Source organism: Xiphophorus hellerii, chromosome 13 (genome assembly GCF_003331165.1).
Source record: "Xiphophorus hellerii strain 12219 chromosome 13, Xiphophorus_hellerii-4.1, whole genome shotgun sequence".
NCBI classification, from domain to species: domain Eukaryota; kingdom Metazoa; phylum Chordata; class Actinopteri; order Cyprinodontiformes; family Poeciliidae; genus Xiphophorus; species Xiphophorus hellerii.
The window spans coordinates 26,837,315-26,852,266 of record NC_045684.1 but is presented as its reverse complement, the minus strand read 5'-3'; the positions used below and the strand labels follow the sequence as shown (position 1 = coordinate 26,852,266).

Here is a 14,952-nt window from a genome sequence, read left to right as displayed (position 1 = left end):
TTTTGTGCCCAACAGTACATTTCACCACATTAACACCGGGGTCGCACTGCGTCACTTTTAGTCTTCAAAGACTTAGAAAAGACTTGCTGGACCTACTCAGCTGTCGCACACGACACGATTTACCAAACCAATTTAAACCAGCTGACGTGTAAAACTCGCCTGGCCGACAGAGTAATAGAATAAAGATACCACTAGGTGGCGCGTATTCGCAGAATTCGGCCAGACTGTATCTCCTACTACAATCCCATACAAAGAAGATGCTACTGAAAACATTTCGGCTTTTCATCAGTGAACATGACGATAGGAACGTGTTGACTAGATTCTATATTAATGTATGTATTTCTATTATATTAGACAAGAAATTCATGTCAGGACTTGACTGGGTTAACAGAACATTTGACTTCATGAAAATTTTTTATTCAGTTTGAGAATATAATTAATTTAGAAATGTCAGTCATTTTAATTAAACCCTAACTAAACTACTTCAATTCACAAGTTGCTGACACTTGGTAACAAAAGAGATCTTTTACCTTTTTGTTTAATATTTGAAATGTTTGGTGTATTTTAATATAGCCCTTCTTTATTTACTGAGAGCGGCTATATTATGTTTCTCTTTTTTTCACTATGTGACTGTAATAATTATAAATAGAACTGTGAAACTTAGCTGATGGGTGGTTTTATGCCCACTATATTGCGTTTATGTTTGTAATGCCTTGTTGGATTTTCATTTGTAGCTTGTGCAGTACCACGGATTGCCACCAGAGTTCACCCACCCCATGCTCACATTCTCCCCCCACTAAAACATAAAAATCACACAACTTGAAAGTTGAAGCTCAACAATTACAGAAAATAATTTTAATATCTGTTAATTCATTGCAGCACACATTTATCCAGTCCTTTCGCACCGTGTATGCAGGTGGAAAACGTGACAGTCTCTAGAACATGAAAGCAAACGTAAGAACATCTGTATGATGTATTTCTACAGTAAACAATTGCAAATAAACAGCTATGAGGCACAATACAGAGGAGTTGGCAGTGCAATTTTCAGCTTTACCCCTGGAGGGGAAAGCTTTGCTTGGGTGGTCCACTACAACATACAACGTTTGTGTCCTGGCAGATGGAGGAAAACTCTCAGAGACCACTTAGAACATCGACAATGACAGCTGCCCCTCCCTTCCTCACACCCCCAGTGTACCTTCTGCTGGGACAGATGAAACTGGCACAGGCAGAGCACTGCTACATCACTACGATGTGGAAACAATCATTTTTATTTGGCTAACAACAATACACATTTTGAGAAAAACAAAGCCAGCGTTGGGTACTCGTCAGGTGGGTGAGGAATGATGAAGCAGGAGTTGCCACTTAGCGCCGCTGATCGTTCATCTGTATTGTGCTCCATTCGTGGGACTCTGCAGGAGGAAGAGAAGCACCTCATTTAGGCTAACAGTCTGAAGACGATCAGAGCATGCAGGAATTTAGATCACCTGGTTCTTCTTGGCTCCGTTTTCCCATCAGGCCGACAAACGAGTTGATTTTATGTCCTGTGGAGGAAAAGGATTTAAAATATAGATTATTGGAGTCCACTAGTTTTACTAAGCTGAGACTATAGAGGCTGGAACCCAGCAGGTCTTGAATGGTCGGTTTTTCTCATGTCTGGAATTTCAGAGGTGGATCTGCTTTATGTCCTCTAATGAAGGCAGATCTTTTTCTCGAGAAAGTAAATCAAATGTTACATAACTTTGTGCTGGGTTATTAATTTAATTTTCATTTGTAACTGCAGGATTCAAACTACTTCCCCTTTAGAAGGAGCTCTTTTCTGCATCAGAATTTAATTAGACATAACGTTTGTAGTGTCAGAGTGAAGTTCATGTGAACCAGAACCCAAACTGAAAGCTGTCCATAAACATGTCTGCGATACATGAATGGAAATATCCTGTGAGTCGGATACCATCAGTTCCATGGTGCTGAAACAGAGTGCGGAACGCTGGAACACCAACAAGAGCCTCATGGGGATTCTGTATCCCTCCAAACAAGACATCAATATTTGCGTTTCGCTGATGAACGCAAATATTAAGAACCGATGCGTTGCTCAGAAGTGTAGAATCGAGTGAAAATCTATGTTGCCTGATCTGGAGGACAAGCAAGTCCAACATGTCCTTGAGGATATTGATCTCTGCTGTGTCCTTCACTCTAATGATGACTGACATGGTCACGTTTGCGTAAGTGGAATAAATTATATGTATACTCAATTCTGCTCGCTCTGTTGCATCAGTGAGGGGGTGAGTCATTCAGAAAAAGGGAACCCCCACCCTCACGGACCCCCTGCTTGCTTTAGTCCCTTTAATCTCTTCTGTTTTTCCCCACAGCTTTGGACCACCCTCCTAACTGACCAATTAATGTGTTAAATAAAAGAGATGTATTCAGAAAACAGTCCTTCTGTAGAGCAATCTGTGGCGGTTGTCAGTTAATTAAACCCTGAAATTGTTTTCACCCACTCCGTCTGAGCCACAGCAATAAAAACCCAGTTCAATCAGTAATGCTGTGGGTGAAATATGAGAGAAATTTATTTTTCTCCCACTGTGCAAATCTGCATAGGTGATCCACTGCAGTTTTACAGCAGCTCTGTTGTCTTACATGGCTGATTTAATACCATGGAAATCAGCTCACTCCATAATACCATTAATACAAGCTAGACGGAGAACTAAACATAAAAAAACTGTCTTAATGCTTTTCAACCACAGCACTGAACGCTGCAGATCACTGATATCTCAGAACATCTCTCTATCAGACATGCATGTCTTAACCTGTTGGAATTTACTTCCCCACTACTTTCACAAACAGGATTAAAAGAAAGACAGCCTACTAAAGTATCACATGATCATTATTCCCTTAACAGGAATACAGAAAGTCCCAACAGAGGTGACTTACTTTTTCTGGTGATCTGTGGGTTTGCTGTACAGAGACAAAGTAAAAGGAAAGGATTTTATAAAAAGCATGATTAGGATGTGGGGCTTGTGGTGAATAAAACGAACAAGTTCTCACCCATGGAACGCTTCCCCATCAGACCGATGAACTGGTGCGGCCGCGGCTTTCTCGTCATCCTCAGGAGGATTTCTCTGAATGGGTCATTGGAGAGCCAGTCATCCTGAGCGGATGGGGAAAAAAAAAATCTGTGTAAAAAATCCATTAATATTGTTTCCCAAGAGTGAAACTGCCTTGACTATGTGTGTAACTGCAATTAACCTAAAAGATCCGTGAGACTAAGGATTCTTTCATCCACTCTTTACAGATTAGAAATTGCAAGTGTCAGCAGTTGTTTCTATTTTTGTCTTAAGATCTATTTCTCTAATATACATTAGTCTGGCTGAGATCTGGACCTAGGGGCCACTAATGGCCCGTACACTAAGTTGTAATGATTTACTGTGGGCTCATTCATCTGCAAAATGGCCCCAGCCTCCGGTTAAGGCTGGGGGAATAGTGGCTTGGCACGATTCCAATCCACAATGTCAAACTCAGGACATGCGATTCGTGACAGTGAAGCTGCTTTAGGTTTCATCGTTTAATATGAGCACCTGGAATTTATGTCATTCCCACATTTGGAAGGTTTAAGATCCATCTGAATTAAACTAAACAGACTTATTATGTTTCAATTTAAAGATCATTGACTTGTTAATATTTTTTATATCTTCCGTGTCCCCCAAAACAGAGATCTGATTAGAAAAGAAAAGATAGGTTCTTATTGTGTCACTTTATCACTGCAAAATGGACAGTTTTTTTCCTAGCAGGAAATAACAATTTGGTTGTGACTATAGCTGCTAGAATTATTATACTAATCTAAGACCAATTTAATCGTGCACTAAAACTGACTAATCAGGATATAATATGATGAATAATTTTGTTTTCAGAAGGAAAACAGAGATCTGATTAACTGCTTCCTTCTTTAATATATTGCGGGTAATGTAAAAGGAATGCACAGATGTTATTCAAAGTGCTTCTTTTGCGAAATATGGCAGGAACATAAAAATAACTAGTTGATTTTTACTCCACTTGACATTAATGTTTCGTGAGATAAATTCAAAACCTGACACAGAACCAATTAAAAATTGTACAATTCAGTAACAAAGTGAGTTACACATCGGGGCTAAATAACAGAACCTAAAGCGTCTGCAGTGCTACCTGAATCTGGTTACTGCTCGTCCAGTAGTCAGCTCCTTCTTTTGGCTCACCATCTTCGCAAAAAACTTGAGCAACGGCAATAAGCGCCATTAAAAGTGGCAAAAACAAAAGCTTCATGGTGCCGACGATGTTTTTTTTTAATTTTTTTAAAATTTTCTAGTTTCCAGTCACTGTAAGATCAGATAAAAGAAGAAACTATAACAGAACTAAGTGGAAATTAACTATAACAGAGACTTGCTGCGCGCGCTGCTCTTCTCAGCTCAACACTGTTTAGTCCATAGCGCGTGCGTGTGTGCGTCAGAACGCTGAACTCCTGTTTCTGTTTCCCCAAAGCTCTCCGCGCGCTCGGCTCCTGCACCAACTTCTTGTCTCGTGCGCCCTCCTGTCAAGACAGCCTCGCGGGCGTCCCTTTATAGCAGCTCGAGCTGCGTTGCTTAGTAACGCTGTTTTAGTAGTGTGATTACTCGTTGAAGAGTTTATGTTGCGCATCAAATTTATACAGTTCCAGGTGTCACGAGCTTTTATATCATAAATATATGACGTGATTATGAAACAACTGGATTTTTGCTCTCTTCAGTTCTACATAGTTATTGGTTTCTACTAGACTATTTCTACTGTTGAAGTTTAGATACATTCAGAAAGAGAAGCCTGATTTCATTTCCTGGTCTGCACCTTTTCTGGCCTGTGTAAAGCAGTCTTTACACAAGTAGATGTGAGTTAATTTTTTAAGTTCATATTTGATTATATATGTTTCTACAGTGTACTCTTTTAAACTTTGTAAATTACGTTTTTGTGATATTTTACTGTAATAAACCAAGTTCCCTCAAGGGGTTAATAAAATATATGTCTGATCTAATTTGTCTAATCTTTTACCAATTTCAATAAAATTAGGATTTGCAGACTCATATTTCTCAAACTTAAAAACAAAATCAATTCTAGATATTAAAAGGCAGAAAAGGTCCCCTCTCTGTAATGTAACAGTCACGTAAGCACTGACTGACGCAGAGGGCTTGATGTAATTCTACTGAAACGCTGTGTTTAGTAGAAAACATTCTGGACGTCACTGAAAGAAACCTTTTCAGCCCAGTGTGAATCTGGAGCTTTCTCAGGAATCCTGGTTTGATCTGTTGTGTTGCTTAAATACTTTAACGCTGAAGGTTTCAGTGAGAAGTTTAAATACACATTAGCATGACTGTAAAATTATTTTTGTGCTTTTATTGACTGATTCTTATCCTTTTTTGCATAACTTCAAATTATACAACAAAAAACTGGAAATATTTGGAAAAGCAAGATCAAAGTTTGATCTTGCTTTTCCAAGATCAAACTTTGGAAAAGTTTGGAGGAAGCCAGAATACCCATAGAGAACAGACACAGTTCTGATACCTGTACAAATACAAACCATTTACCATTTAGGCAATATTTGCCTAAATGGTAAATGGTTTGTATTTCTATAGTGTCTTATCAGGTCACTATAAGACACTATAGAGGACCCTACAGCGCTTCACACTACAGTCATTCACACATTCACACACACACTCACATGCAATTTTATTGTATGCTTTTCTATAAATGCTTAGTGAGTGGGTGGGAGAGATGGATGGATGGATCAAAGGCTAATCTGACTTAGCTACTGGACACAGTGAGCAGGATGGTGAGGGAGGTAAAACAAATCTGCAGCTCACTGTTAAGAAAACTTTAGCAAAAAATAACAGAGGAAAATAAAATCTATATTTAATTCAAACTCATAAAAGTGCATATTTTCCTTGCCTTTGATTCAGAATGACTGATGGTCTATCATCCAAATCGACCAATGAGAGGCTGTAATGAGAGTGTTTGGGAACACACTTATGATGTGATTTGAATGTGAAATTGTTTAGAGGTCTGTGTTATTACCAAAACCAGGTCGAAAAGTACTTCATTTAAAGGATGGCTGACTATAATAAAAACATCAATAATCCATAATTAATTTTACATTTCCTGTGTGAGAATGTCTGTTGGCACATATGCCACCAATGTGTCCAAATGGCACTTCTTCAGCTCTGTCCAGACAAAGCTTTCTGAAAACTTCAGTAAAATCACTCAGGTTGACTCTTCTATGGTCTCTAATAACTCAAAAGTTACTCTAAACATTTTCAGATGGACTATGTCAGTATGATAAGACTCATGGGAGGTTTTCATTCTAATGGATGTCTTTTTAAGTTATTTTTAGGAGGATTCTTTTTACTTCCGCTGTGTTCCAGGTGAATTCCCCTACATATCACAGTGTGGGTGAACAGCCTGGAGATGTCACCAGTCCATCACAGAGCAATGTGACAAACTGGTGAGGATGGAGGAAGCCAGAATACCCAGAGAGAACAGACACAGTTCTGATACCTGTTACACTCTGCAGTCCTAAACAGATCAAATGAAACTAATACTAAATAAAAATACAAGACTAGCTCATCTTTAAAACTAAAATTTAGCTTAAAGACAGACCCAAAGGTGTCCACGTGTCTGACTGCAGCTGGTCTGACTCCTCATCAGTTTGTCTTCCTCCTTCATTATTCTATCCTCCTCATGCTCCAGTACCACTGACAGAAAAACTACCCAAAAACCTGATCCTACCATCACTTTTTTTCAAAAACAATTTTTTTTGCTATTTAAACAGTTGTTATTCCTGTTTAACCTTGAAAGATGTGATATGTCTTAAAAGAGAGCTCAAATTCAGGCTTTGTTAACCCAGATGAATAACTTTAACCTTTAAATGGAAGTTCTCTTCAAAGGGACCATGGCTGGGAAGAATGAAGCTCTCACATCCAGTGAGCTTTATGTTCTGCTTATTTTCACAGTGAAGAATGAACCTTAAAGCCTTGGAACCTGGTTATGGGAACCACGTTCAACGAAGAACTGCTCAATTCCTGCTGACCTTTCATTAGTTTAACGTAACCGTAGATTGGTTCACCACAGAGTCACTCTGCTCTGGAATTTAATCATCCTCACCACCATGACAGCTCATCCAATTAACAGACGGAAGGGGGAGGTGAGGAGCTAGAGGTGATATGGTGCTGTTGCTACCATCGGAGGAGCTACCGCTGTGGGGGAGGATGAAGAATCAAGGCGTAGGAGGTCAAGAGAGCCGGGGCCAAGAGGAGGCAATGCAACTTGACACATCTTATATGTGAGGAGATGTGGACACCAGTCTGTTCCGCTCAAAAACTCCTCTAACTGTGATCCAGCAACAAGTGGGGTTCTTTTAATACACATCATTTCATTAGAGCTTATTAATTGGTCTGTGTCCAGATTCAATGCGCGAGAGACACAAAATAGAAAATTCTCAATATAAACACACATTGTGCTGATGCCTGTGCTAAAACAGCTTTGAAGAAGTCAATTTAATTATGCCGTCTCACAGCTAGAAATGTGCTTATTCTAATCCGAGCCTGGCCACTCTGTGTGGGGGCTGAGTGATCTCTATGGGATGTATGGGCCAATATTTTGATATTCGATCTGAGAGCCGGACAATTAGTGGACAACAAGAAGAAAGCCACCACCAAAAGAAGTCTGGACCCAAATGCCATGCAGAGTACGGAGCAAATGTGAGGAAAATTCCACATTTAAGATTTAAAACAGGGGTGTGACCCTTGACCTTTGTTTAAAAATGATATAAATTTGTAGATTTCAGTGACAATTTTATGCTGTCGTTTTGAAAATTAGCTTTAACGCCTGGAAGGAAGTGGTTTTTTTTTAAACAAATATTTTTTTCTTTTTTTTTTAGCAGTTCCTTAAAGGCCCACAAGTACTTTAAAGCACCATCAGTAGAAATATTTAATATCTGCTGCAACTGATTGTGACACGAAGGGAGAAAATCATATTGTACACAACTCAGAATGAGTAATGGCTGCCTTAGTTTGAGGATCAGCACAGTATTTACCACTAGCAGCTGACATAACAACCACAATTTAGCACATTTGGACGACTATCCAGACCAATCCCACGCAGTTTAGGGAGAAAAAAAGGAAAATTCCAATCAAAAGGAACAGGTGCACATTACCAGACTATTAGTGCTTAAAGCTGCTGCATGTAACTTTTGTAAAAAATATATTTCTTTACATATTCATCCTAGCCCAGTGTGAATCTGGAGTGAATCTGGACACATTCATCCTACACAGGATGAGACAGATCATTTGTGAAAAACATCTAGCTCCTCTGTCTTCTCCCAATGCTCCCAGTTCTAACTACAAACAACCAATAAGAGCAAGGAGGCGGGTCTTAGTGCTGGCAATCACCCTCACATCACAGCAGAGCCTGTCGTGAATGCTAGGCTAGTGGCACCGATAACGGAGGATAAATGGTTTTCCTGTAACAATAAGTTGTTTCTCCACTATTAGCACATTGAGCAGCGAGTACACAGGTTGATTGACAGCACTAAGACCCTCCTGGTGTCTCTGATGTAAAAACCAATACATTTAAGAATCAAGCATTATTCATAAAGTAGACAAAGATAGTCATATCTCTTAAAGAATAATCGCATTGCTGAGAACAAGAGAACTATCCAGAGCTGGATTCATGAGAGACAGGAAGTGGCCTGTTGAGTCCATGACAAAGCATGAAACTTCCCTTTAATCTTTAGAGGCAAAGTTTTCAGGAAAATAAGACGTGCTAATAAACAAGAAAACACAGCTTAAAAGCTTTTTAAGTTGAGCTGAAAGTTTGTCTTGATTTAATTGTTAGCCTCTCTTTTAATTTCTCACCGGAGTAGCAGCAGCTCAGAGGGCTAGGTGAGCTTTTCAACATTTCTAACTTTCCTGATGGGATTCTGGGAGAAAACTTTCTCTCCACAGATAAAACAGAACTTCTTCAGTGTATTCTTGGGCTGACCCACAGATCATTTGTTCTGAGTTTCTTCTTTGTGTCTAGGCAGATGAATAAAAGTGACTCTGGTGACTAAGATTTGCAGTTCTAATTTCCTGGTTACCACCAATTATTGAACTCTTAATCAGTTGTAAGAGTCAGGATCTCATTATAAGGCTGGTATTTATGATGCCTACTGTGAACTGGGATTCTCCTGTTTTTGCCTTTGTAACTCGTCAGTTGCAGAGTGAATGTGACCTTAGCATCTCTTGCTGCACTGTTTAATCTCTTCATTCTTCATTCATAACTGCCAGAAGGGACATGCTGGGATAATTCCTGCTGCGCAGTTAGAATATATTTCCACAAGGCTCTGACAGCTGACCTGTACCTGTAGCTTACAGTAAGTCCTTACTGACCCAAGACACTAAAAGCAGACACACTTTATGTGTGTGACAGACATGTTGTAGAAACGTCTGTCACATCTGTGTCATGCGCTGGAGGCAGTGAGTCCAGTAGATCTCCTCTAGGGATGGAAGAGGGCAGCCAATCAATCTGTGGACGGCGTTTATGACCGTCTGGAGCTGTTTCTTCTCTGCCGCAGTGCAGCTGGAGAACCACAGCGAGACGCCATGGTTCAACACCGACTGAACAGAGCAGCAATAGAAAGACACCAAGAGCCCAGTTGTTGGGTTGGTCTCCCTGAGAATCCTTAGGAAGTTCAGTCTCTGCTGTGCCTTCTTCAGGACTGAAGTGGAGTTAGGCACCATCTCCACCCTCTCCCTATTTATAGTGCTGAATGTCTGATTTACACCTTCTAAAGTTGCCAATCAGTTTGACCTTTGACTCTGAACTGTTCAGGTTGTTGGTGGCGAACCAGACAGACAGTCGTTCCATCTCCACTCTGTACGCCATCTCATCTCTGTGTACTTACTCCTCTGATGCCTCTCATCAGAACGGGGCCCTGTCTCCGGATCTGAAAGCGTTGTTTCTGTCCCTCAGCAGTTCCCTGACCTCCTCGTTCATCCAGGGCTTCTGGTTGGGAAACAGCCAGATGTGTCTATCCACTGTGATGGTGTTATCACAGTGCTGGATGGAGTGGAGTATTGTGGAGGTGGATACCTCCAGGTCTGGTGCCAGAAAATGTCCCAGTATGTAGAGACTAAACAGTCGGTTTCACAGAAACAAAATTTCTGTGAAAAAGATGTTTTCTGTATTTGTTTTCTGTAACTGAAAATTCAGTTTGTCTGCAGCACAGTCTGAGTTGGAGATGAACCTGCTGAGCATAAACTGATTTACACACAAAATGGATTCTGGGTTAAGTACTTTGCTCAGGAGCACATCGACAGGAGCTGGCATCAAACCTACAACCTGACTACTCTACCCACTGATCCACAGTCGCAGTTAATGTTCATCTGTTTGTGAGTTTTGTTGTTCCATGTGGTTTCACTCGGTTTTGTTACCTTGGTAACCTGATCTTGAATGACAGGATGAAAACAGTTGAATGGATGAAATAATTATAATAAGTAAACAGCGGAAGAACCTCTGTTTTCTTACTGAAAGAAATCACTTCATTTTATAACTATATGACCTGGAGAGGCTGGACAGAAGAGAAGGCAAAGAACTTAGAGTAAACCGTACAGGAAGCTTCTAACAGGTAAACTGCCCGGTTTCTTCCCGCGCCGCTCCAACACCTACGAGCCACATTCCAGCAGAACGAGGCGGTGTTCAGTGAAGTGGATGTGCTTGACCAAAAACAACCAGGTGTGGGGTTTTATTTCCAAAAGTGAGAGGTGTTTAAATAAACCAGTACACAGTTATCATCTGTACTTCACACCATCAACTCCAGTTAGCTATTGTTGCCTGTTAAAAGTCAAGTGCACCTATAGAGAGGCTGGCTGAATGCAGCGCCGGGGAAAGTGCTCAGGAGAAGAGCAGTGGAGAGGGAAACAATAACTTTATTTATGTGAACATAAACAAAGACTATAGAATATCTCTTCAGAGAGGATGGTCATTAGGACAGAATATTCTCTTTGAACGCTCTAAGAATGAATCACAAAAAGTGACATCTGCAAGAATTCACTTTTTAATTTTTACAAAAGCTGCACGTCTCATCTGCCCTTCGACATACCACACACACACACACACACACACGCCCACACACGCCCACATGCACATTTAGTACTCTGACAAGAACAAAAGACTGAATCACCTTTGTCAAGTTTTCTTAGGAGTGACTGTGTTCAGGCACAACGGAGCTCAAATTAGAGGAATTTCAATCAGGATAGTCCAGATGGGCCACGTCAGCTGTAAATGGCAAATCCAAGGGACACTCACTCATTGGCATTCAGTCGCAGTTCTCACCTCACACTGAGCATCTCTTTAAGCACACGGCCAGCAGACACTCCAGGGATTGTTCCACTGACTGGCGTCGCTGCAGGTTGGGTCTGCAGATCGACATGTCACACACATGTTCAGTTTGAAGAGCCTGCATCTGTTTGGTACTGGTCTTTATTCATTTAAATAAGCCACAAAGTGGAAAACCTGCAGTGTGAGAAACGACACAATGCAGATCTTATCCCTCTGATGACATTTTGACATAAAATATAAGTACTGAACTGTGAAATAGTAAAATGATTAAACAAAGCATCTCAATAAATGAGTAAAGCAGATGTGTTGACCTTCATAGCTAAAATTGGAGGGCCTTTGAAAAACGGTTTGTAGCAGCACATTGCCAGTGAGCAGGTAGCCCTGCAGACACTCACAGCGTCTGCTTTGTTCACCTGTTCACCAGGAGGGCAACAAGTGTGGGAGGGTGAAGCTTTCTCAGTGTGGGCGCCTCGTCCAGCCAACACGACACAACCACCTCTGGCTTTGTGACAAACAGTGTTCCAATATTTGAGTAAAGCTAGTATGACTATGACTCCATTTCTTATAATAATTCTTTCACAATATTCTATGACAGAATTTGGCTTTTCAATATTTTCTAATATTTGTTAGCAGGAAAACATTTTGCTGTCAACTTTGGCACAAATAACAGTAGAAATATTGAACAGACAGTGAATTTGAGTTTTCCAAAAGTCAAAAATCCTTCTACTTCTAGAAAAGTGGCGAAATAACAACCATTATTGAAAGAAAGCTATAAGAAGCTGTGCAAATATTGTCACATGGCATGTAGGGATCCCAGCAAACATGGGGAAATGAGACTGAACCTGAATGTTTTAGCCTACATGGAAAAGAAGAGTTCAACAGAAAGATAACATCACCCTGCATAGCCCATCCCCACTGAGAGCCATCTTCAAGGAAACCTGTTATTGACAGGTTTTAATAAACATGAAGGAGCATAGGCCTCTGGAGGTTAGCACTGTTGTCTCACAGCTACTGTGGTTTGTACAATCTGCATTCATCTGTATCTGTCTTATTAGTGTATGTGTTCCAGATGGTGACCCAACATGGTCTGTGTAAGACAAACTGTGGCTGCTGTTCCCAGTCTGACACAAGTTCCGTTTATGTAGCATTTTAAAGCTACATAAACCCATTCAAAAGCAGTCTGAATGACTGCACAACAGGGTGAAATCCTTCCATTTTTGAAGCAATGACATAAAGGACAAATCCCAGACACAGTCGATCACAGCGTGACGGGGAAACACTGAGAGCGCAGCGCTGGGGAGCCGAGTGGGCGTGTCTGTTCCTGTAACTGTATTTGATAAACACATTTTGTGTGTAAGCTCCTTTTTAACAGAACCTCCTGGTGCACTCTCGGGTTTTTATTCTGTCAAGTCAGAATGAAATACGGCTGAGGGTTGTGTGCAATCTGGGTAATGAATTCAACAGAGCTTCCGCTTTTGGCAGGAGGTATACGGAGATAAATAGATTCCCTTTATGTTGCCAATTAGCCTCCAGAGCACGACTTCACTATGCTTACGTATTTGGTTGAGCTTTAGCAGATTTCATTTGTTCTAACATTCATTCTTGTTTGGAAACTTTCCTCTTGTGCATCTTGTCTTATGCCTGGACAGAGACTGGATTAGAATGTGTTAATGAACACTTTTGGGTTGTAAATGTTGGCAATATTCCATATATTGTTTCAAATGTAATAAATTCAACTTATGTCAACCATTTCCCTTTAGCTCTTCCAGTATTTTATCTACTAAACTTTGCTTAAAAGAGCTCAACATTCCAGCACTCTATTTTTCTTCTAATAAACAGTGATGTTTATTAGAACAACACTGTTCTAATAAACAGTGATGGAAAGTTTGGCTGGTTTGGCACCAGAAGAGCTTTCATTTATCATTATCTGTAGCCTCACATGTTAGCTTAGCTTAACATACCAACATTCAAGTATTAATGCTTTGCATGTTAATAAATCCCTTTGCATTCAGTGTTTTTATTAGATGCCTTACTTGCCTAATTTTATGTATAAAAAACATGCAGTAATTCTTACTTTTGTGTAATATTTTAATAAAACTTTTAATTTATATCTAACACAAAATCAAACAAGCACTGCAAAATGTACTGAACAGAACGATAACAGAAATTGAACCAAACAAGTTAATTACAATGCTTTGAAGTAATTCTTCAAGTAATTCTTGCGATGCTAAATGCTACCTTGGGTTAGCATTTAAATCCAATCAAACGCCTCAGCCTGGATGGACTGATGACCGTTCTCCTCCATGTTAGTATTTGCCCTGTTTTTGAGAAAACTCTTTGCAGTCTTCTCAACAATTGCATATTACAGTCTTCTCCAATGCAGTTGTCATATTGCAAGCAAGCTTGTCATATTGCTTGTTTGCAATATGACAAGCCGCCATATTGCAAACTGAAACAAAGTTCTATGGCAGGGATGTTAAACTCCAGTCCTCAAGGGCCGGTGTCCTGCAGTTTTTAGATGTGCCACAGGTACAGAACACTCCTTCTTGTGTAGATCAGTTCTCCAAAGCCTTGCTAATTACTTAATTATTCTATTCAGGTGTGGTGCAGCAGAGTCACATCTAAAAGTTGCTGGGCAGTGGCCCTCCAGGACTGGAGTTTGACACCTGTGTTATATGGAGAAAAGTGCAGAGCAAGTGAGAGGGATCTGAGCACTTCAAAGATCACTTCTCAATACTTTGGAGAGTCTGGACACAAACTGATGAAACAGTCTGTGGCTCCTTTCAGGGAGCCTCCCTGCTGGTGGGGTCAAGATGTTTCAGCTCAACTAGGATTTTAATCTCTGTGTATGACTTCATTAAATTTATTGTAAATCTGTATTCCTGTATGGACCCGTTGCAGCATGACATCACACACCCCCAGCTACCTGATGTTCACCAACGATGACTGGCATTAGTTTTAGCTACAAAGTTGACAACATAACGCACTAAATCTGAAATGTACGTCTGATATTTATAAGAAAAAGGGATGCAACGTTTTGATGCTGATTGTCAATACTACAACTAGATAACAAGGTCAGAAAAAGTTTTAATAAAAAGAAATATTCAGATTTACTGTATGATTCACTGTTCACTGTAGTCAACAAATAAAACATGCTCATCTCCATGCTCACCTTGGCAAGGTACCAGAAAATTATGAGCTTCTGCATGATGTGAAATGATGAGGAAAAACTAATTGTGTTCATCATAGACCAGGATTAATAAGCCCTGAATTGAATGAATACAGCATGATGACAGAGGAATTACATCAGTGACTCATCACCTTTCCCCTCAGGCTTCAACATGTACAAACTTCAAGAATCTAAACAGAAGCAAATTATGGAGAAAACAGTAAAAATAAAAAGGGACTGATATTAGATCTGTTAAATTTACAATATTCAAAGACCAGGCATTAGAAATGTAATAAAAATATCATCATCAGGGGAAACAGTGACAACATGAGCAGAAAGTTGGATTGCTTATGGGGAGAGTATTTGACAGCATCTCGTTAAATGAATAACACATGTTCTGCTGCACTGTG

General features: G+C 40.1%; 2 protein-coding genes across 2 annotated transcripts in view; one reads left to right on the top strand and one right to left on the bottom strand.

The window, feature by feature from the left end:
* Nucleotides 1-13,166, top strand: part of asns (asparagine synthetase) — a 41,784-nt gene extending 28,618 nt beyond the window's left edge. The window contains exons 13-14 of the transcript XR_004341590.1: nucleotides 10,430-10,436; nucleotides 13,143-13,166. The gene's annotated coding sequence lies outside the window, so the exon portion shown is untranslated. The remainder of the gene's footprint in view (nucleotides 1-10,429; nucleotides 10,437-13,142) is intronic.
* Nucleotides 827-4,573, bottom strand: tac1 (tachykinin precursor 1). The gene is made up of 5 exons (XM_032581319.1): nucleotides 4,177-4,573; nucleotides 3,043-3,145; nucleotides 2,929-2,952; nucleotides 1,485-1,541; nucleotides 827-1,409 (listed from the first exon to the last, which is right to left on the bottom strand). The coding sequence occupies exons 1-5, from the start codon at nucleotides 4,291-4,293 to the stop codon at nucleotides 1,363-1,365; spliced, it is 348 nt and encodes a 115-aa protein (XP_032437210.1). The 5' UTR covers nucleotides 4,294-4,573; the 3' UTR covers nucleotides 827-1,362.
* Nucleotides 13,167-14,952: the final 1,786 nt, after the last annotated feature.